General features: G+C 36.2%; 1 protein-coding gene across 1 annotated transcript in view; it reads left to right on the top strand.

Annotated features, from left to right (window-relative positions):
• Positions 1-22361, top strand: part of MLLT3 (MLLT3 super elongation complex subunit) — a 286736-nt gene that overhangs the window by 247130 nt on the left and 17245 nt on the right. Inside the window, exons 6-7 of the mRNA XM_050761331.1 lie at positions 19268-19343; positions 21385-21514. Of these exons, the coding sequence (XP_050617288.1) occupies positions 19268-19343; positions 21385-21514 (206 nt within the window). The remainder of the gene's footprint in view (positions 1-19267; positions 19344-21384; positions 21515-22361) is intronic.

Raw genomic sequence — 22361 nt, forward strand, 5'->3', positions numbered from 1 at the left:
TGTTAATAGGTTAGAGATTTTAATTAAGTACCTTTTCTTATGATAGGGTTTATTAATAAATAAAAATATTTTGTAACTTTTCAGCCTGAGTCTAGAGGTAACTTTTTACTTTTCTAAAAGAATTTTTAGTTGATTATGAGATCTAAAAAGGCAAAGAAGAGGGAAAGACCAGATAATCTAGACCACCACATAACAGTGTCTCTGGACTTCAGAAGCCCCAGGAGGGTGCAGCTGGGGAGTGCTATATTTTCTGTATACGTGGTGAGTCAAATTTGGTTTGGCAGGGAATTTTTAGAAGTAGATAAGTCTCTGTAAGTAAAACTTTGCAGTTTTAGCCAAAGAAAACAGACTGTAGATTTGATGACTCTATTTGATTTATTAGTGCCATATGCAGGGCCTTTTGATCTTCAGGATTCAGTAAACCAATGAATTGATATTTATCAGAACTCCATCACATGGGAAGAAATCTTAATTTGCCTGTAGTGTTGATACTAATGTAATTATCCAACACCTGCATCCCATTGATGATAATTGTGTTAGATTATATTAGATTTTAATGATAGTACAAACTGAGCATTAAGAACACGTTTTTGGATAACATTAACATTGACAATTCTCTTATTTCTTAGGAAATGAGTATATTAAACTTGCTTACTTCTATGTATAATAAAACCTCTTACTAGGAGTGCAGGAACTGTGTATATGTAGTGATTGTAGTTTTTAAAGAAAATTAGAAATAATTGGCATTGATGATATACCACACGACCATATGCTATGTAATAAAGGTGACTTACAATCTTAATTTGTCAGACAACACTAGAGAGTTTGAATTAAGTTTGAGGTTTTGGCTCACCTCTGAATTCCTTTGTAATATTTTATAAAGTAGCAAAAACTACAGACAAATATTTCTGCCATTAAGCAATCAGCATTGATCTGTTTTTGTCTTTTTACTACCAAGACAAGTTAACATGTGGCAGAAGCATATAAGTCTACAAAATTGAGATGAACTGTTAAGAAGAGTATCATAATATTATTTTCTTTAAATGGTCTTGAGAGTCTTGGGACTTACTTTTTTCTGCAAAAGGAAAAACTTCTCAAACAATGTGATGCCCTAAATAAGTTTCACTTTCTTTTTTCTATGAATTCTCAAATATTACTTGACCAGGCACTTCTTACCTATAGATGATTTGTGCTTAGATTAACAATCACTTTTTAATTCTCGTCTTTGTTTATTCTGTTTGTATAGAAGTCCTTGCTAGAATGTCTTATATATTGGGCATTGAAGTAGGTACTTCATCAGCTGCCTGCTCCAGGAGAAGTTTGAGAGAAAATAAATTTTGGATTAGTCTAAAGGAAGTTACCTTATTTCTTGAAGTGTCAAGTGTTTTTCAGGGAAGACTATCATAAGGGGAGAGGGTGGACAAGCCAAATGGACTCACATATAACTTTTTAATATCATAATTTTATATTTATTCCTATTGATGATAATAATAACTAGTATTTAGTCATCATTTATTCAGTGCTCTTTCCTAACTGCTTTGCATTGTCAACATTCTAACAGCAGCATGAATTGGTACCATTATTACTTACGTTTCCCCATGTTAGAAATGAAGGAACTGAGGCCTGGAAAGATGATGTTACGTGCTAAGGTCACATAGCTAAAAAGTGGTGGAACTGAGATTCAAACCAGGTTTGATGTTTTCAGAACCTGAGCATGAAATTATTACAGTGTTTCATTCCTTTCACCCTCATACTAATCTAGACTTTTCAAAATATTTGACATTGAGATTAAAATGCAAAGTTCATGTCAAAAGTAAAATATAATTATTTTAACATTGTTTGCCATTTTAAAATAATGTAGCCCCCATCATAGAGCTGCATTTGTTTTCTGCTCCTCACCAACACATCTTAATATGTATAAATCTCAATGCATAGCATATATACAACACAATAGTGTTGTAGGTGTAGTTGATAGCTGTCAGCAAACAGTGCCATCTGTGTTTTGTCTTGTTTCTCACTTACTGGAAAATGTTACTGAAGCTCAAATTATGAATAGGGGCTTAAAGTTCATGTTCAGTATCTTCACCTTTTGACTCTACCACCCTTTATTTGCACAAGAAAATGCGATCCTCTCTAGTGACTTTACCCTGTTTACAGAATAGGAGTGTGTGCTATTACTGATAGGATGGGCAGGTCTTACAGTTAAAAATACCCATAAGACAAATAGATCCTGCAATCTTTACATAGTCATTTCTTTACTTTGTGCTTTATAAAACGCTGCAGGCTAAGCAAGGAATTGATGTAAGTTGATGTCAGACTGACTTTAGAATTCTAAAATCAATGTGATTCAAGATTCTGGTGTACTAAGAGAGATAGTTAAGCATTTGACATTCAATCTCTGTAGAAGAATGTCTGGTTACCACACATAGAGTAGTATCAGATGGGAGAAGCTAGTTTCTAAAACAGTTCGGGGTGGATGTTTGCCTCTGATTAGCTTGTGTGTGTGTTAGATGAATGAGCAATTGGGAAGTCATGACCATGTGTTTGCTGTCATTTAAACTGCCAATCTAATCTAAATATACATGTGGGTGCCTAGGGAGACTTCTTTCTTTTCAAGAAGATCATTCTTAACAGCTCTCAATTCCTTGCCGACACACATGAACTTAGGGGCACTTCTGTTTTCCTGAGGGCTACACCGTTTTCTTTTAAAAGAGGTGAGGACAATTTCTTTGCTGTGTTTCTAATTTTTAAAGATAAACTATATGTAAAGTTTATTTACTAAGAATCATAATTTCATAGGCAAGATAGCTTCTGGGATATTATGTAAGGTAATGAAAAATGGGGTGAGAGGGATGGAACAAGTAAAAGCCACAGGAGGTTTTGATGTATAGAAAAATTCAGGAAAATCTTTTCAATTTTAGATGATTAATTTGCATATAATGTGCATTCATCTAATTATGAAAAAAATAGAGAAAAATTTTAAAATAGGAGCCCCAGTGTGCATTTTTTCTCCAAAGTGATTTAAAGTAGGAAAAAAGATACCCTTGTCCTCTGACTTCGGAGAATTTACAAGTATTTTATCTACCAGTGAATGTTTAAATGCACATTAAAGAAATAGAAGGGTTTTTTAACTCACAATTATCATATTAAATAATTTCTCTTATTTTCAGAGAAGCTAAGGATTAGACCTCTAATTATCTTACTAATCTGAAATGAATCTTCATTCAGAATAATATTGTTCTTACATTTTTCATGATTATATAGCTTATCATATGTTGAAAACTCATATATCCAAAATGATTTTCTCCATTCACATATTTTTAAATATAAAAGTAAACACTGCAAAATTTAACTTACCAGAAGAATAACAGAATATCCCTTGTTACCTAACCACTAGGGTATTTGGTAAAAATTAGCCCTTAATTATACATTAAAATGTTGTTTTATTAAATTAAAAATATAACCATATAAATTCTTATATAAGTACATGTATTTCATTTTTAACTTGTTTAATAGTTATATGATTGAATGGAATTTAGATTGGTTTACAGGTTAATATACATGGCAAATATAATCTAATACAAGTAGTTACAAAATTTAAAGAACATAGCGTTTGTTCAGAGTTATGTGCTTTTTACACATGGGCAATAAGTTCTGCCATTTTTTTCGTAGATAAATATAACAGTTATGGAATATAATATTTGGAATATCAGAAAGCATGCACATTCTTCAGCAGAAATCAATTTTCCTGGAACTACATTCAAGGAGAATTTGTTTTGTGGATCTCTATAATTAAATGCAATCACAGGATGTCCAAATAGTTAATATTATATATAAATGTTGTATATGAATGCTAATCCTGATAAAATTGTTTTTCTGATGCACTAAGACATGTTGCTTCTACCCAAATGTGGAAATATCTAAAGGTTTAAAATATTTTGTTGGAGCATTTTCTTTTGAGATTTCACTTCAGCGCGATTTCAGAGAAAATAGAAGCTGATCATAAGAGTCATATTTAGTAAATTATATTTTGGAGAATTAAGTGGAGCCTTAGTGGTTCTTTAAGGCTAGTCTCTCCCCTTCTTCCCACCATTGCTCAGCCATTCTCAGAGAATTCTGCAATTTGCTCAGTTCATCAGGAAGATCATGAGAATAATAACATCAATATTTCTGGCTTGCTTTCACATTTTTAGTTTATAAGAAAACAGCACTTTCCAGACTAATTTGACTTTCAAGTTTCCAGCAGCCAGCTAGAAAAGAGAATGTACTCTGTTATGCATTTCAATCCAATCTCTTAGGAGATGTTTAAGTCAGATGAAATTAAGTGAAAAGAACAGTCTGTGTTTTCTCCTTGCTTTTCAGCCGGTGGTGTTTAAGTGTAGTGGATAAAAGGTAATAAGCAGCCTTTACTATGTAGGAAAAAATTGGAATGGCAGGTTATAAACTAAATGTGTTGAAGTTTTAAAAGTATCCATATTTGAATTGTATGTGCAAGTGTGTGTGGATAGTAGGGTTTGTAGAACTGAATAATAATTCCTGAATAATGATTCCATGAGTAGGAATTGCACCTGTTTCATGAAGATTAAAAACCAGTTAGGCCTTTAAATCATTCTTGAGATATTTGAAATTGAATGAGTTTCTGAGGATCAATTCAGAAACGATCCCAAACCATCCCCTAAGAATGCTGTAAATCATGTGTGCTATTGCTGTAATTGAACAGTGTGGATCTGGACCCTCATTAACTTGTCTGTAGGAAGAGAAAATTGAAGAGAGAGAGGAAGAGGCTGAGGAGAAGACCTTTACCGGTGCTGTCCTGAGCTGCCATTGTTGAAGGACATCCTGTGAGCTAATTTCAGTCCCATTTAAAAAAAAAAAAAAATTTATTTAGTGATTAGTAACCAGTGGATAAGAGTAGAAAGCCCAAGTGAATAAAGGCCATAAATACTGAAGTCTTTGGGATAACAGCCTGTAAAACTGTCAAAAACCATTGCTTAAGTGACAAAAGATAGCCTGAAGTAACAAGAATGTTAGCTCACCGGGCAATACTACATATTCATGAATGAGGAGACGTAATTTAGTTTTCTTCAAAAATAGAGATTCTTCTTGAATCCAGTACCTGCCCCACTTTGTTTATTTATTTGTTTTGGATGGTGTCTATTTGTTTTAAATTTATGGTTAACTGCTTTTGCTAGTAAGAGTCATGATGCCTGTTTAAAGATAGCTTCGTTTCCAAAAGTAGGACTCTGATTACTGAAACTTCTGTTTAGATCCATCAAGATCTACTTACTTGTTAAGAATGTTAAGCCTAACTGGAGTGAATGGGTGAGTATGTGTGTGTGTGTATTTTTAAAAGGCAGATGGTTAGGAATTAGATGCTGACAAATTCCTTCTTATTGTTTTTAAATTAAAATCTAAAGTTTGTAATTCTTAAATATTTCCCCCTAAGGGGAAAAATTAAGTAAATAAAAACAGAAGAAAGTTGTCTATATTGCAAACTGTTTTGTTATTCCTGCACCATAGTGAGATTCAAATGATTAAAGTCTTACCAGCCAGTAATTTAGATTTGCTTTTAGAGCTAGAGAAAATTCAAGATGATGAATCCAGTGTCTTTATTCTAAACTCCAATTGTTCTCACTATGATGATGATTTGGGGGCTTTTGAGTGATAATCTAAATTCTGTGTTCTTTAGTTTTGTGGTATAACCTCTAAATCCCAAATGTATGTTTTAGAGATGGGACTTCAGTGTATTTAAAGTGTTATGCTTCTTCAAGTTAGAGAATTTTATCAAGTTAGAGTATTTGCTTTTCAACGTCCAGGCTGTGAGAACTAGAGGTGTCATTCATTTGAAGGGAGCAGATGTTAAAGGTTCTTGCCCCTGCCTCCCTAATCCCAAATACCCTTGAAGAAGAGAAACGTTCTGTTACCCAAATAGGCATCTTTCTGATGGTGAGAAAAGGCGGTAAAAGGCAGTAAATCTGCCTTCTCATTATGAAGTGCAACAATAGATTGATTTATGAAGAAAAGCAACTGTTAGGCTTATATAAGATGTGTGCATGGAAATGCAGGTTCCTTTAGAGCCTTATAAGCAGCAGCATTCCTCCTATTCTGGACAGGAATCTAATATTACTAATAAGGAATATGTGATTCTGAATACCACATTTGTAAAGGGGCTACATTGAGAACAAAACAAAAGAATCTATCTCCTAATGTTTTCACATGAGAGCTGTCTTGTAAATGTAACATGTTTTTGCTATTTTAGTTCATTTTCATTAAGATAGAGGGACTTCTTAAAATAATTATATTTTTACAAACTTTTTATTAGGACTTAACATTTTAAATAGAAGTGAATGTAAATATAGTACATTTAGACTGATTATAAACAATTTCACTTAATATTGTATAATTTTCTGTAAACACTATAAAAGTAAACTCTAAAATAGAGCCACAAATAATTTCAAATTTCTAGGGGGATTATGTAAAGTATTCTGTGTTGGGTTTTTCAGAAAATCTATGTGCACTTTAAAATCTTTTAAATAAGTTTTTGTTACCTCCTCTTCAATAAGGAACTGTTTACAATATAAATATAAAAAGTAAACTTGTAAGCTTTTAGTTTGATTTTTATTATAAAATACTGTAAAATGGCAAAAATCTGGATACACTCTGTGTGAGTTGTAATGAGACTGTTCTGTTTATTTAGCATGTATCACTCCAGAACTTGAAATCATGTGATATAAATAAGATTTGAGCAGGTAAATTACAGAATTAAAACTTACAGAGTTGGTATTACAGCTCCTCTCTCCATGTAAACCTGTATCCCCAATATATGTACATTTCCAAATTATAGTAAGCCAACATATTATGTACAAGAATAAGTTATGCTACACTTTCATATTATGTACAAGAAAACACATACAAAAAATTGAAAATTTAAAAGTAAAAGACTAATGTGAAAAGAGGTCTTGTTATTTTCTTTTACTACTATGGATTATCTTACACACATCTATGTAAACATACGTGCACATACCCACATCCAAAGAACGATGGAGTTCCTTGATCTATATAGAGGAAAGAGCTCCAGTATTCTAATTCTAGTAGGAAGATACAAGGCTTGTAAAGAAATAACCCTTGCAACTATCCATAGTCTTTGTTTTATAAGCTGATAATGAGAAAATGTTGCATTTTTGACCTGGTGAAGATGAGGTAGTCTTAAGTCAACACTTTTTCCCTAATGGATTTTGGTTATATTAAAAGTCAAACTACCATGGACGTAAGTTCTTAGCAAATAAAATAAACTTTTAATGTCACTGCCATGATAGTAAATCCAGGTTTCACATTTAATCGGGAAAATACTGTAAGATAGTCCAAAGATTAAAATTAATACTTCTTGACATCTGTGTAAATCTGTAAAGATTATATTGGTGTCAATCAAATGCTTTATGAACATTTTAAAGTAACTCATTTTTTAAAAAAGCTAATAAGGAAATGTAGTTAAATGTCTTGTCAAAATAATCTCTTCAGATATATCTGTTTTAGTTATTTCATTATCACGTTTGTTTCCTGAATTAATTCTATTTAATTTACTTTAATACTTTTTTATAATCCAAAATATACTTTAATCTTTATAATCCAATACTGAGCCCTACAGCCATAATGTACTTTTTATGACTTTGTTGAATTCAGTGTTCAGTTCAATGTTGCCGTTATAAATGTTGAGAAGACAAAAGTGATTTTCCACTACTTTAAGTTTCTTATGCTCTGCACAGGAGGGTTATTTCACAAGTAACTGAATAGTTCTGAATATAATTTCAAGATCTCATTGTAAACTGATAAGTAGTGGTGTTTCGATGTTCATTGGTCAACTCCACTAACAATTAATTATGGGGCAGTTCTATCAGGAAACTTTTTCCTTCCTATTTCTCTTCTGTGAGGAATTACAGCTCTGAGCACTCTCACTTGTGACATTCTTTCTCTACCCATCACTCTCAAAACACACAAAAGAGAAAGAAAAAAAACACAGCTAAAAGATATGTCTTTGGCATCACAACTAAGTGGTGTAGTTAAAGGTCAGTTGTGAAATTCAGCTTCTATACATGTGATCTTTGCTCAAAAATAGTACTGTGCTTATAGGTGGTGTGACTGTAAGTGGTCTGTTTTCAGATGATTTCTCATTCTCAAAGCTCTTACCAAGGATTCTTCAGCCAGTGATCTTAGAACACATCTTGCAACAACTGAATGTTTTGAAAGAGCACATGTTCTGGCTACAATAGTAGCAGCCTTTCAAGTACAAATGGTGATGAGAGATAAAAGACTTGAGGCTCTTCTGCTTAAAAGGGAGGAAGCTGAAAGAAAATGATAGCCATCCCTACATGTGGAAAAGGGTCTTATGGAGAGATTTATAGACCCTTGCTCCCCAAGGCCATTTTATTTCCTAATGACATTTTCTATTCTCAGACAAGTAGTGATAAGTCCAAATGACAGCATTTAATAATAATAGTAAAGATAATGATAATAATGAAGAAAGTAAATGCAATTGTAAAAACAGGCACCTCAATACAAGCCAGTTATCTTGGCATCCAGGGTGATTTTGTATCTGTAAGTTGAAAATATAACAGAAATAAGGACGTTTCCTGTTTTGCTAACAGTTGAGAGGGTAATTCTTAGGATCTTGCTCTATCACCAGAAAATGATGGGTATCACAATTGCTTTTGATAACATAAGAACCCCAGAGGCTAAATATGATTCTAATCTAACATCAAACTCATTCAAGTTGTCATAATACAAATGGAGAGCATCTACTAAAAAGAGCTGTAGAGTCTTCTCTGTGGTTACAGACTTGAGTAAGTGTCTGGCAATAAAGGTTGCACTCTAGCGTCCTTTCCCCAGTTCCACCTTGTTTTGAAAGAAGGAGCTGTTAACAGGTTATTTAAAGCATTAAATGGTATTTTTTTTCTTGGATATTATGGGATTTGCATTGAAGAGTTAGGAAAATTGGGTAGATCACTTGAAGGTAAATAAAATATATGATTGTACTGTGTTGCCTGATGTACTCATTGGTCCTATTAATGCCAGTCTCAAGAGGATTAGGGTAGTTCAGAGAAGAAACTTCCTGTTTTCCTTTACAAAGCTTACTGAAGACTGGGCGCAGTGGTTCACGCCTGTAATCCCAGCATTTTGGGAGGCCGAGGCGGGCAGATTGCGAGGTCAGGAGATCGAGACCATCTTGGTTAACACGATGAAACCCCATCTCTACTAAAAATACAAAAAATTAGCCGGGCGTGGTGGTGGGCGTCTGTAGTCCCAGCTACTCAGGAGACTGAGGCAGGAGAATGGTGTGAACCTGGGAGGCGGAGCTTGCAGTGAGCCGAGATCACGCCACTGCACTCCATCCAGCCTGGGAGACAGAACGAGACTCCGTCTCAAAAAAAAAAAAAAAAGCTTACTGAAATAGCGAGGTTCCTAGCCAGGATTCGTTGTAATATTGATTGGACAAATGTTAGAAGCAATGGATCAGACACATTAACTCCCCTGGGATGAAGTGTTTTGTTTTCCCACTGGTTTGCTTTGGGGGTGGATCAGAAGATGTACCTTGGGGACAAAGGATATTCCTTACATATTCTGTAGTGACAAAACTTTGTTCCCTGTCCCTAATTTATAAAAGGGTGTTAGTGTGTTCAGAATACTGCTTTAAATTAATTGTACTTTTTCAAAGTTAATAGTTGCAGTACAAAGAGCATTGAACTAGAAGTCAGAAAATCCGGTTTTAATTCACCTAAATATTACCCCTGGTCACTTAATCTTACTGTGTGCTTCAGTTTTACCATATGAGAAATACTGATCTAAAATGCACCCTGCTATCTTAGCTTGGGCTGCCATAACAAAATACCATAGACTGGGTGTCTTAAGCAACAGGAATTTATTTCTTGCAGTTAGTTTTAAAGGCTGGGAAGTCCAACAAGGAACCTGGTAAGGTCTCTCTTCCTGGATTGCAGATGGCTGCCTCCTTGCTGTGTCCTCACATAGTAAGAAAAAAAAGAAGCAAGCTCTTTGGTGTCTGTTCTTACAAGGACACCAATTCCATCAAGAGAGCCCTACATTCATGACCTCATTTTAAACCTAATTACCTTCCAAAGGTCTTCAAATACTATCGTATTGGGACATTGGGGATTAGGGCTTCAACATGTGAATTTTGGGGTAGAGGGGGCATAATTCAATCCATATCACTCACCTTACTAGTGGTAGTGCAAATGAAATAAGGAATATGATAGAGCTACACAAAAATACATTATGAGGTTAGAGTTACTGATGTTTGTTCAATCTCATTTTTATATATCTTTTTATATAACAAAGTTTTGTTCTTTTAGCATGTTTTTGAAGCAGTTACTAATGTAAAACTAAATGAAAACAAAATTTCTCTTGATTCTGGCTTTTAATAATTCACTAGTGTATAGCTTGTTAGGTCAACATAACTGGAATATTGTTTTATCACTTTTCAGTACTTCTTTGTTTAAATTTGGCCTTACCTTTTATTGACATAGCTATCTCAATATTTTACCCATTAATGGGAATTGGTAAGATAGATTTCACTCATCTGATGGAAATCATTTTTCCACAATTGTTTGGCATGGATGTTACATCTTTTATTTTGAGACAGAGTCTTGTCACCCAAACTGGAGTGCAGTGGCATAGCTGTAGCTCACTGCAGCCTCAAACTCCTGGGCTCAGGGGATCCTCCTGCCTCAGCCTCCCAAGTAGTTGGGACTATAGGGACACTTCATCAAGCCTGGCTAATATTTTTATTTTTTGTAGAGATGGGGATCTCACTATGTTGCCCAGGCTGGTCTTGAACTAATGGCTTCAAGCAATCTTCCTGCCTTGGCCTCTCAAAGTGCTGGGATTACAGGCATGTGCCGCTGCACCTAGCCTGTTATGTTATTTTTAAAAATGTATATTTAAAAATTGAGTGAATTATTTTCAGTTTCTTACAGAGGAGAAACTAAATGAGGTGGACTTTTAAGTGTTTTTTTTTTTTTATGTTAAGCAAAAAGAAAAGCTGTATAATGTGTATGTGTAAGATGATTTTTTTTTTAATGAAAGAAGGACCAAAACTGTGAGAAGAACCTAGTACTTCAGTCAGGCATGATGAAAATTGAACGGAGAAGTAAATAAAGTGTCTTATATTTGTATTTTCTTCTTTTGTTAGTATTCATCCACAGTCTTTCTGGATATTTGTGAAAGAAGAGATAATCTTTATAGCAGGCTATAGGTGTTCTGTTTCCAGGTGAGGTTTACATTTTATGAAAAGTTACATTTTCATAATGTAACTAATGAGGTTACATTTTATGAAATGTGTAGCAATGTGTCTGAAATAATTTCTGTTTAACTAGTTATCTTTCCTTTTTCACTATTTTTATTTTGATAGCTTTAAAGATCAAGTCACCAAAATTCTGTTCATAAATATAGTTGCCCATTAGAAAAGACAGAACTACTTCTGACATCTGTTACCTAAGGAGGAAGTGTGCTCTCAGTACAGGATCAGTGCCAGCTTATGCAGGCCTTCTCCTGTGATCCACCTTGACAGGTGCTCTCTTTTGAAACACTTCTAGTTGTAAACATGTGGTTTTTCTTACTTGTCTTGGACAAAAGTAATACGCTGTAGAAAATCCATTACAAAATGATTTTGCACAGCCATTTAATGTTGAAGATTGCATTGCAAATCCTGGTAGGCCCATTGTTTTGGTAGTAAAGATATATCTTGTTTTAGGCAGTAGAGGAGTATGTGACCTATTGTAAATAATAGTAACAACCAAATGTTGATTAGCTACCATTAGAACAGCAGTGTGCTAGGTGTTTTCACTTTATTATATCAACTTAAGATAATCACTTCTATATGTGGTTCAGTGCCCTCACTCTATGAGCAAACTAATGTTTAAGCAATCTTCCCCAAAATATACTATCAAGCAGTAGAATTAAGACACTTAAGCATATGTAGGCATACCTTTGAGACACTGCAGGTTAGGTTCCAGACAACTGTAATAAAGCAAATAGCACAATAAAAGTAGGCATGTGAAGTTTTTGGTTTCCCAGTACATATAAAAGTTATATTTCTACTATATCATAATCTATTAAGTATGACAGTATACATTACCTTATTAAAAATACCTTGTTGCCAAAAATGCTTATGATTATCTGGGCCTTCAGCTAGTCATAGTCTTTTTGCTGGTAGAAGTTCTCACCCAGATGCTGATGACTACTGATCGATTAGGGTGCTGAAGATATGAGTGGCTGTGGTAATTTTTGAAAATAAGACAATGCAGGCCAGATGCAGTGGCTCACGCCTGTAATCCCAGCACTTTGGGAGGCCAAGGCGGGTGGATCATGAGGTCAGGAGATTGAGACCATCCTGGCTAACACATCTCTACTAAACCCCATCTCTACTAAAAATACCAAAAAAAAAAAAAAAAAAAAAAAATTAGCCAGGCGTGGTGGCAGGTGTCTGTAGTCCCAGCTACTTAGGAGGCTGAGGCAGGAGAATGGCGTGAACGAGCTTGCAGTGAGCCAAGATGGCGCCACTGCACTCCAGCCTGGGTGACAGAGTGAGACTCTGTCTGAGAGAGAGAGAGAGAGAGAGAGAAAGAAAATAAGACAATGCAGTTTGCTGCATGGATTGACTCTTACTTTTGCAAAAGATTTATCTGTAGCATGTGAGGTTGTTTCATCACACAGTAGAACTTTTAGAATTGGACTCAATTCTTTCAAACCCTGCCACTGCTTTATCGACTAAATTCATATAATATTCTAAATTCTTTATTGTCATTTCAACAATGTTCCTAGCTTTTTCACCAGGAGTAGATTCCATCTCAAGAACCAGTTTCTTTGCTCATCCATAAGCAGCAACTCCTCATCTGTTCAAATGTTATGAGATTGCAGAAATTCAGTCACGTCTTTAGACTTCACTTCTAATTCTAGTTCTCTTGCTGTTTCCACCACATCTGCAGTGACTTCCTCCACTAAAGTCTTGAACCCCTCGAAGTCATCCATGAAGGTTGAATTCAGCTTTTTCTAAACTCCTTTTAATGTTCATATTTTGATCTTCTCTTGTGAATCAGGAATGTTCATAATGGCATCTAGAATAGTGAATCCTTTTCCAGAAGGTTTTTTATTTACTTTGCTCAGATACATCAGAGGAATCACTATCTATGGCAGCTATAGCCTTACAAAATGTATTTCTTAATAATAAAACTTGAAAGCCAAAATTACTTCTTGATTCATGAGCTACAGAATAGATGTGTTAGCAGGCATGAAAACAATGTTAATCTCCTTGTACATCTCCAGCAGAGCTTCAGGTGACCAGATACATTGTCAATGAGCAATAATATTTTGAAAGGGATCTTTTATTCTGAGTAGTATGTCTCAACAGTGGGCTCAAACTATTCAGTAAACCATGCTGTAGACAGATGTGCTGTCATCCAGGTTTTGTTGTTCCATTCCTATAGCGCAAAGTATATTTATCATAATTCTTAAGGGCCCTAGGACATTTTCAGAATAATAAATGAGCATTAGCTTCAACTTAAATTCACCAGTTGTATTAGCCTCTAAAAGAGTGTCAGCCTGTCCTTTGAAACTTTGAAGCCAGGCCTTGACTTCTCTCTAGCTGTGAAAGCTCTAGATGGCATCTTGTTCCAGTAGAAGGCTGTTTCATCTACATAGAAAATCTGTTTGTTGTTGCCACCTTCATCAATGTTGTTAGCTAGATCTTCTGGATAACTTGCTGCAGCTTCTATATCAGCTCTTGCTGCTTCAACTTGCACTTTGATGTTACAGAGATGGCTTATTTCCCTAAACCTTATGAACCAACCTCTACTAGCATCAAACTTTTCGTCTGCAGCTTCCTCACCTCTCAGATTTTATAAAATTAGAATTAGGGCCTTGCTCTGGATTAGGCTTTGGTTTAAGGGAGTATTGTGGCTGGTGTAATCTTATATCCAGACCACTACAGCTTTCTCCATATCAACAAAAAGCCTGTTTTGCTTCCTTATCATTCATGAGTTCACTGGAGTAGCACTTTTAATTCCATTCAAGAACTTTTCCTTTGCATTCACAACTTGGCTAAATATTTGGTGCAAGAAACCTAGCATTTGACCTATCACCTCTCCACATGCCTTTCTCACTAAGCCTAATCATTTGTAGCTTTGATTTAAAGTGAGAAATGTGTCTGGGTGCAGTGGCTCATGCTTGTAATCCCAGCACTTTGGGAGGCCAAGGCGGGTGTATCACCTGAGGTCAGGAGTTTGAGACCAGCCTGGCTAACATGGTGAAACCCCATCTCTACCAAAAATATACAAATTAGCTAGGCTTATTGGTGCATGCCTGTAGTCCCAGCTACATCGGAGTCTGGGGCAGGAGAATGGCTTGAACCTGGAAGGCGGAGGTTGCAGGGAGTTGAGATCATGCCATTGCACTCCAGCCTGGGCAATGAGAGTGAAACTCCATCTCAAAAAAAAAAAAAAAAAAAAAAGAGAGAGATGTGTGACTCTGCCTTTCATTTGAACATTTAGAGGCCATTGTAGGATTACTAATTTCAATATTATTGTATCTCAGGGAATAGGGAGGCCCAAGGAGAAGGAGGGAGTTGGGGATTGACAGGTTGGTAGAGCAGTTAGACATACACAACATTTATTAAGTTTGCTATCTTACATGGACGCGGTGTGTGGTGCCCCCAAAGCAATTACAATAGTAGCATCAAAGATCACTGACCTCAGATCACCGTAACAGGTATAATAATAATGAAAAAGTTTGAAATGTTGCAAGAATTTCCAATATGTGTGCAGAGACATGAAGTGAACACAAATTGTTGGCAAAATGGCAATGATGAAACAAAGGATGTCTGTACTTTTATCACTGTGGAACATACCATTGAAAGAAACTACATGCATAGTGTTTCATTACCCAGTAGGTCAGGTAAGCATGTGGTTAGAGGATCAGCAAGAAGAAGTAAGACATTTTTCTAGTGGGGAGAATTTTGATATTTTAAAAACAAGTGTTGTATTAGTGAGCAAGGGGGAAAATTCAGAACCTCATTGGACTTCTCTGAATTTTTGATTTAGCATTCACACATGTGCACGCCCTCACATGCACACAGACACAGACACATATTTAAAATGTTTCTTACGGGGTAGGGTGGGGAAAGGAGAATATTATATCTTGGCAATCCTTAGGGCCTGTAAAGATCTTCATGTAGCCCTGTTTATGATGATTGTTTTTTGTGTGTAAAGCAAGTGACCTTCTTTAGTTTACATAATCATCCTTGGTTTGTGTTTGGAAGATAAATATGACATTTTAAAATTAAAATACATAACTCACAGTGAACTGCAATTCTGTTGGTTGGACTTGATGAAATGTAAGACAGTGTCAGCCTCCTCTAGTGTCAGAGTGGCTCTTTGAGCAGTTAACATGCAGGTGAATTCTGTACTAGGCAGATTAAGTTAGTTTAAGGTGTCTCCACCACAACATGGTTGTACACGTTTCATAAATGTTTTCATTGAGTGGCAATTGTATTCTTTCAGACTGCCTCTGGATAAGTCTATTTTTCTTTCTAATTTTCTCATGATGTATATACTCATGCTTTCTTAAATTTAAAATTCTTTCAAAAATGTGTTTGTATGTGTGTATTTAGGGAAGAAAGGCAAACTAATATAGAATCAGCGGCCTCATCCTGTAGTTTTCATCAGTATCTCTTGTGAGCTTTTTATAAACATGCCTGGATCTCCACTATCAACCTATTAAATCAGAATCTCATCATATATAGGCTTCTCCCAGCTAATTCTGTTGAATTTCTGTGATTATCAGTCTCTGGGTCCTCGATCAGTAGTTCTCATCAGCGTGGTTGGTCCCTGGACCTGCAGCATCATCATTACCTGTGATGTTGTATAAATTCCAGGGTCCGGTCCACTCACCCATGTCCCTCGATCTGCTGAATCTGTAACTCCTGGGTGGGGCAGCAGGCTGTGTTTTAACAAGTCCTCCTGTGGTTCTATTGTCCACAAAAGTGTGAGATTCACTGCCTTAGATAATTTTAAAGGTCTTATCTTCCACAAATGCTTGTTCTGTCCTGACTACTAAAAGCTTTCAGGACATTGCTTTGTTACCCACTCTTCAGCATTTTATCCTTTTTTATCCAGCTTTTTTGCTTTAAACTTTCTACTTTAATGTCCTTGTAGAATTAATGTCTTTTTTTGTAAAACTTCTCAAATAGTTTGTGGCAGAGGCAAGGTCTTAATCATAAATGATGAATAAAAAGCCCTTTTTCCTGTTGTGTTATGTTCCTATTTGTGGGTTTTTTGGTGATCAGCAACTGTGGAATTATTAACCTTATTTATGGGTAAGAAGCTGAAAGAAGTCTGCCTCCTGGTTTGGTTCTGGAATTGACATGATGCTTGAGACAGATGAGTCATGTTTCATGTGAGGTAGTTGGAGAGATGGCCACCATCTTCTCTTGTCATCCTAGCTAATGTCATTCTCAGCAATAGCTCTGGCAGAGTGGCTCCTTTAAGTCCAATACAATGTGAACTGGCCAGGCAGGATGAGGAATTAGAGCTCTCTCAGCTCACTGTAAGGAAACCTCTTTTTCGGCTCCCAGATGGTTTCCAGAGCTATCAAAATAATATCATTTGCAGGCACTTTTCATGGCTGAAAAGAGCAACTTGGAGAGGAAGAGGAGGACTCTGCAAGCCCTGGGAGAAATGTTTTGCAGCTGGGCAGTGCACATAAATGCCAACTGAATGCTCTTTCAGTTATGTAACTCGCCATTGGGGCTCAACAGTAGAAGAGCCACTCGACAGAAATGAAGAGTACCTCACAGAGCATTTGTACTTGTAAACCAACTTTTCTTTGTGACCCACAAACAGCAATGTGTAAGACATTGTGCTACAATCCTCAAGTCAATCTTACAGTGCTGAAGGGTTGGTAGGCCGCCTGCTGCTCATTAGAGATCCTGTCTGGCTCTTTTCCTGCAGAATGAATGGTAGATTGCTGACACCTGCTTTCCCATCAAGCCTGAGGATGTGAATTGTGCATTAGGAATGTCTGAAAGTGTTTCCTTGTGTCCAAGTTGGTAGAGCTTGGTGCTACCTTGGGAGAAGGGGGTGAGAATTCAGTGCTGGAAGGGGAGATGAGAAAAGCAGTGGTGAGAAACAAATATAAACTGAGATTCTCATCCTCATTTAGTGATTTCTGGTTGTGCTCTTAGTTTGTCCTCGAATTTGGTCACCTTGGAGTAAAAAGATTTGTTCTATACTCAGGAAACCTCAAATATTCTCAAATACGTAGTTAAGACTATGAGCATATTAAAATTAGGATGGAAATAAATTTGGTTGTAAGAACATTACTAAGTTATTTTGAGATAAATTTAGCCTTAAATATGTAAAATTCAAGTTTGTTGGTATGATCAGTATCTTTGCACACTTACGTCCATGTGTCTGTTTTGCCTGTCTTTAGCTGCCATGAAGTCTTTCAATAAAACTGTGGCAGACGGTGGAACACAGGGCCTAATGTGCTGTCTTTAGTCACCGATAAAAAGTGCCTCTTGTATGCAATGCATTATGCTAGTACAAGAGGATTACAAGAAGCACAAGACAGATCCCTAATTTTTCAAGTGCTGGCAGTCTACAGACTATCTGGGAGCAAAGACACATCAGAGGCAGTGCAATACTGTCATACCTCTAACAAGAAAACATGATACTTCCACTATATTTCAGTGGTTTTGGAGAAGGAAGAGAACTGAATTGGATGATGTGGAACTTTCTGGTTACAAAAGGATAAGGAGAATTCATAGAGAGCAAGAGATTGAGGTGTGTGTATGACACTCTTTCCTTGCCGCTAACAGGTTGTGGAATTAAAGAGAATTTACAAAAAAGAAGAATGGCAACATTTTCCCTTGACTCATTTGGACCTGTCATTTGTGAATATTGGCCTCCATTTGCGAACTGTGGATGGAAAGGGTTAGGGTTGGGTCATGGCCTAGGGCCGCAGTTAAATTAACTGGCTCATAATGTGATTGAACTAATGACCTTAGTCTCATTACCACTATGTTTTAACCAGTTGAGTCAATCAAACATTACAGAAAGGGTAATCAAGGTATCTCTTAGAAAGAGACCTGTATTTCTCTAATGACCAGTGATGATGAGCTTTTTTTCATATGTTTGTTTGCCGTATGAATGTCTTCTTTTGAAATGCAAATCAAAACCACAATGAGATACCCTCTCAAGCCAGTTAGAATGGCAGTCATTAAAAAGTTAGGAAACAACAGATGCTGGAGAGGATGTGGAGAAATAGGAATGCTTTTGCACTGTTGGTGGGAGTGTAAATTAGTTCAACCATTGTAGAAGACAGTGTGGTGATTCCTCAAGGATCTAGAACCAGAAATACGATTTGACCCAGTAATCACATTATGGGGTATATACCCAAAGGATTATAAATCATTCTACTATAAAGACACATGCACATTTATGTTTATTGCGGCACTATTCACAATAGCAAAGACTTGGAACCAACCCAGATGCCTATCAGTGATAGACTGGATAAAGAACATGTGGGACATATACACCATAGAATACCATGCAGCCATCAAAAGGATGAGTTTATGTGCTTTGCAGGGACATGAATGAAGGTGGAAACCATCATTCTCAGCAAACTATCACAAGAACAGAAAACCAAACACCACATGTTCTCATAAGTGGGAGTTGAACAATGAGAACACATGGACACAGGGAGGGGAACCACACACACCAGGGCCTGTCGGGGTTCAGGGGCTAGGGGAGGGATAGCATTAGGAGGAATACCTAACATAGATGTTGGGTTAATGGGTGCAGTAAACCACCATGGCACATGTATACCTATGTAACAAACTTGCACATTCTGCCCATGTATCCCAAAACTTAAAGTATAATAAAGAAGTATTTTATATCTAAGATGAAAAGAAGGAGACCTGTATAGAAGTAAACATAGGAGTGAAATCAAAGCCAGGCCCTGTTCTCATGTTACACCCAGGTGTTTATCTCTTCATTCTTAAGTTTTTATACTTTTTTCTGCATCCAATAAAAATAAGGTGGGCACAACAAAAGACAACATGACTCTCCTGTGTTAGTAATTTACATAATGAAATGCATCACGGTTTTTGCAGAGGATGGTTTGAGCAACAATACTGTTTTCAACTTTAGATGTGTGGTATCCCATAAATTTATTGATGGTGCCTTTTTATTCTTCTTTAAAGTCTGAACAACCCAGTCCTGCCAGCTCCAGCTCCAGCTCCAGCTCCAGCTTCACACCATCCCAGACCAGGCAACAAGGTATCAACATCTCCTGCAAACTAGGAGACGCTTTTCTCATAAAACATCTTAATGGCACTTTGGGAGGCCGACGCAGGTGGATCACGAGGTCAGGAGGTCAAGATCATCCTGGCTAACATGGTGAAACCCTGTCTCTACTAAAAATACAAAAAATTAGCCAGGCGTGGTGGCACGCACCTGTAGTCCCAGCTACTCAGGGGGCTGAGGCAGGAGAATCCCTTGGACCTGGGAGGCAGAAGTTGCAGTGAGCCAAGATTGCGCCACTGCACTCCAGCCTGGGCGACACAGCGAGACTCCATCTCAAAAAAAAAGAAAAAGCAAAACAAAACATCTTAATGCATTGATTTATCACCTATCTTATACTGTTTTATTATTTGAATCATAACTAGGCTTTTATGCAGTTGTATTTATTTCCGTTAGGAATGCAGTTGAGTATTGTTCTGATGTGCAAGGCAAGGCTCTAGAAATTCCCCTTTTTCCAGTCCCTGCCATCAGATTCTCATTGCTACAAAAGGATTATAGACACAGCCCATCCCAGGGAGTTCCCAAAGGAAATACAATAGCAAAAGCTTTAAGAGGCTTTGACATAGGGAAATAGGTTTTCATTTTTCCTCCTGGACATATTTTTTTCCTACGTGTTAATAGTCTTTTTTTAAAGCAATACTAATTGGCTGTCTTTTAAATATACATTTTTCTTTACTCATGATCAAGTGTTAAATTCAGAACAAAGACATTTAAACTAGAATATTTAACTAATTTTCCATTTTTGTGTATGTGGAAAATCTTCAAATGTACACTGTTTTTTACATGAAAAATGCATAGGTATCAAAGTAGAATTTGTGTTTTAGCATAGTATTGAACATTACCTTTTTCATTGACCACACTGAATTCCTGATGGCCTTGAATGTTTTGAAAAGGATTAAATTGTTGTATGTGTTTGGACTAAGGCTAAGCTTCCAGGAAAAAAATAAAATAAAAGACAGTAATCGTTTTGGCTATTCAGAGGTCTCGTTTCACTGACTTCCAAAGAAATAAGCCCACTACAAAAGCAGAAAAATTTGGGTTTTGCAGAATGTGAGATGGTAGGGAGTCAAGATAGTAATAGCTTAGATATCCCTGTCATAGATGAGACTTTAGGAATTGCCTATTCCAGAATGAAAGTGTCTCTCTTTCTTCATTGTCTTTATAACCTCTTCTGTTAAGATTAAAACTACCTATTTTTTGGTCACATTTAGCCTAGTAAAGTGAAAATAAGCCACACCAGTTTGTGTTTGTGTGTGTGTGTTTTCATTTCTGTCCTGTTCTAGAATAAAATTAGAGTTTGGTTTTTTTCTTTTTCCTGTCTGATGCTGGATACTGTCCTGATTTTTCTGTGTACCTGATTTATTACATGGTCTTATTTATGTTTATACTTGCGGGTATTGTGCCAGTAATTTCTTAAAAAGTAAAATGAAAATTGGCTGCTTAAAATTGCTGCGACAAGACCTTGTGTCCAAGATCAATATGAAGATCAGAGGTAGGATATTACACCATGGAATTGAAATACTTTATAATCTGAACTTGACTGAAATGCTTGCTTGACCTGAAATTGACCTTGAAATAAAAGGAACAGCTAAACCTTAATAGATCAAAAACTACCACACAAAGGCTACATTGCCAAGAACAAGTTACAACCACAGTGATTTATTAATCTCAACTTTTCAATACATGGATTAACCTAACAAAACATTCAATTTACTAATAGATTTTTCTTTTTCTTTTTATGTGTAATTTTTCTTAGGGAAGAAAAATACACAGAAAAAAAATTCCTAGAAAATAGAGATTCTTTAATGAACATTTTGGGAATCTTATGAAAACAATAGTGTTTTGGCAGAGATTGCATTTTAGAAACTATACCAAATTTGCCTTGTAAATTGTATAAATATATGTGATGATTATTTTTAACAAGTCTTCAGTGCTGGTAAGCATCCCCCTGTTTCTAATATGACTAAGTGTGTTTGAGTATATGTTTGATTGTCTGTGGTTCATTGTCATTACTCAGGTCCTTTGAGGTCTATAATGAAAGATCTGCATTCCGATGACAATGAGGAGGAATCAGATGAAGTGGAGGATAACGACAATGACTCTGAAATGGAGAGACCTGTAAATAGAGGAGGCAGCCGAAGTCGCAGGTGAGTGTCTTGGAAGGAAAGGGGTTGCCTGTGATGAAGTCAGACTCTCACAAGCCCTGCTGGGATGATCACAGCAAAGGTGTGAAACACCAAAAATGGCAGTAGATGGTCACATTCATTTGATGCAGGGTCTCCTTGGCATGCCTACACCTGCTTTACAGGGAACTATTTCTCCTTTTTCTCAGAAAGAGACTTTTCCTCTAAAAATTTTATAGGAAAAAGTCACATTAGATGTCCTTGTCCTTGGAAATGTATGCCAAGTGGCATGACTGACTGTTGAACTAAAGTCTGTTTTCATTTAAAGAGTTTGTGTCGATCGACTGCTGGAGATATTCTCAGAATTTAAAGAAATGTGTTTGCTGATGGTAGTTAGAAATACATAATTGGCTCTAGCGAATTATGTGTGTGACCTAATTAAAACTAGGATCACCTATGTGTTTTCCAAAAAATAAATTCCTTTTAAGTGTGCTGACAATTAGGTGCCTTAAGTAGCTTTAATGCTGTGAGGCATAATTCTGTGTTATAAGATGGTAATTCATGTGACTTATAATTAATAGTCAACTTGAAATTGCCCTGAGGATTTTATTTCTTTATCATGAGGAAAACAAATAGGCATGCTTACTTTAATTTGTCTTGAGTGGAAAAAATACAATCTACTTGAACTTAAAATCCAATTACATTTATAATATATTGCATTAAATCTTTCCCTGTTATCCATTACTATGTAGAAGACCCTAAGATTCAAAAAAAAAAAAAAATGCAGTCTTAACTCAAGCTAGAGAGGATGATTCCTAATTGCCAATGCTTTATCCTCTGAGAAGAGCCTCCTTAGGGTGTGTGCCCCATC

The sequence above is a fragment of the Macaca thibetana genome, chromosome 15 (assembly GCF_024542745.1).
Source record: "Macaca thibetana thibetana isolate TM-01 chromosome 15, ASM2454274v1, whole genome shotgun sequence".
In the NCBI taxonomy this organism is placed as follows: domain Eukaryota; kingdom Metazoa; phylum Chordata; class Mammalia; order Primates; family Cercopithecidae; genus Macaca; species Macaca thibetana.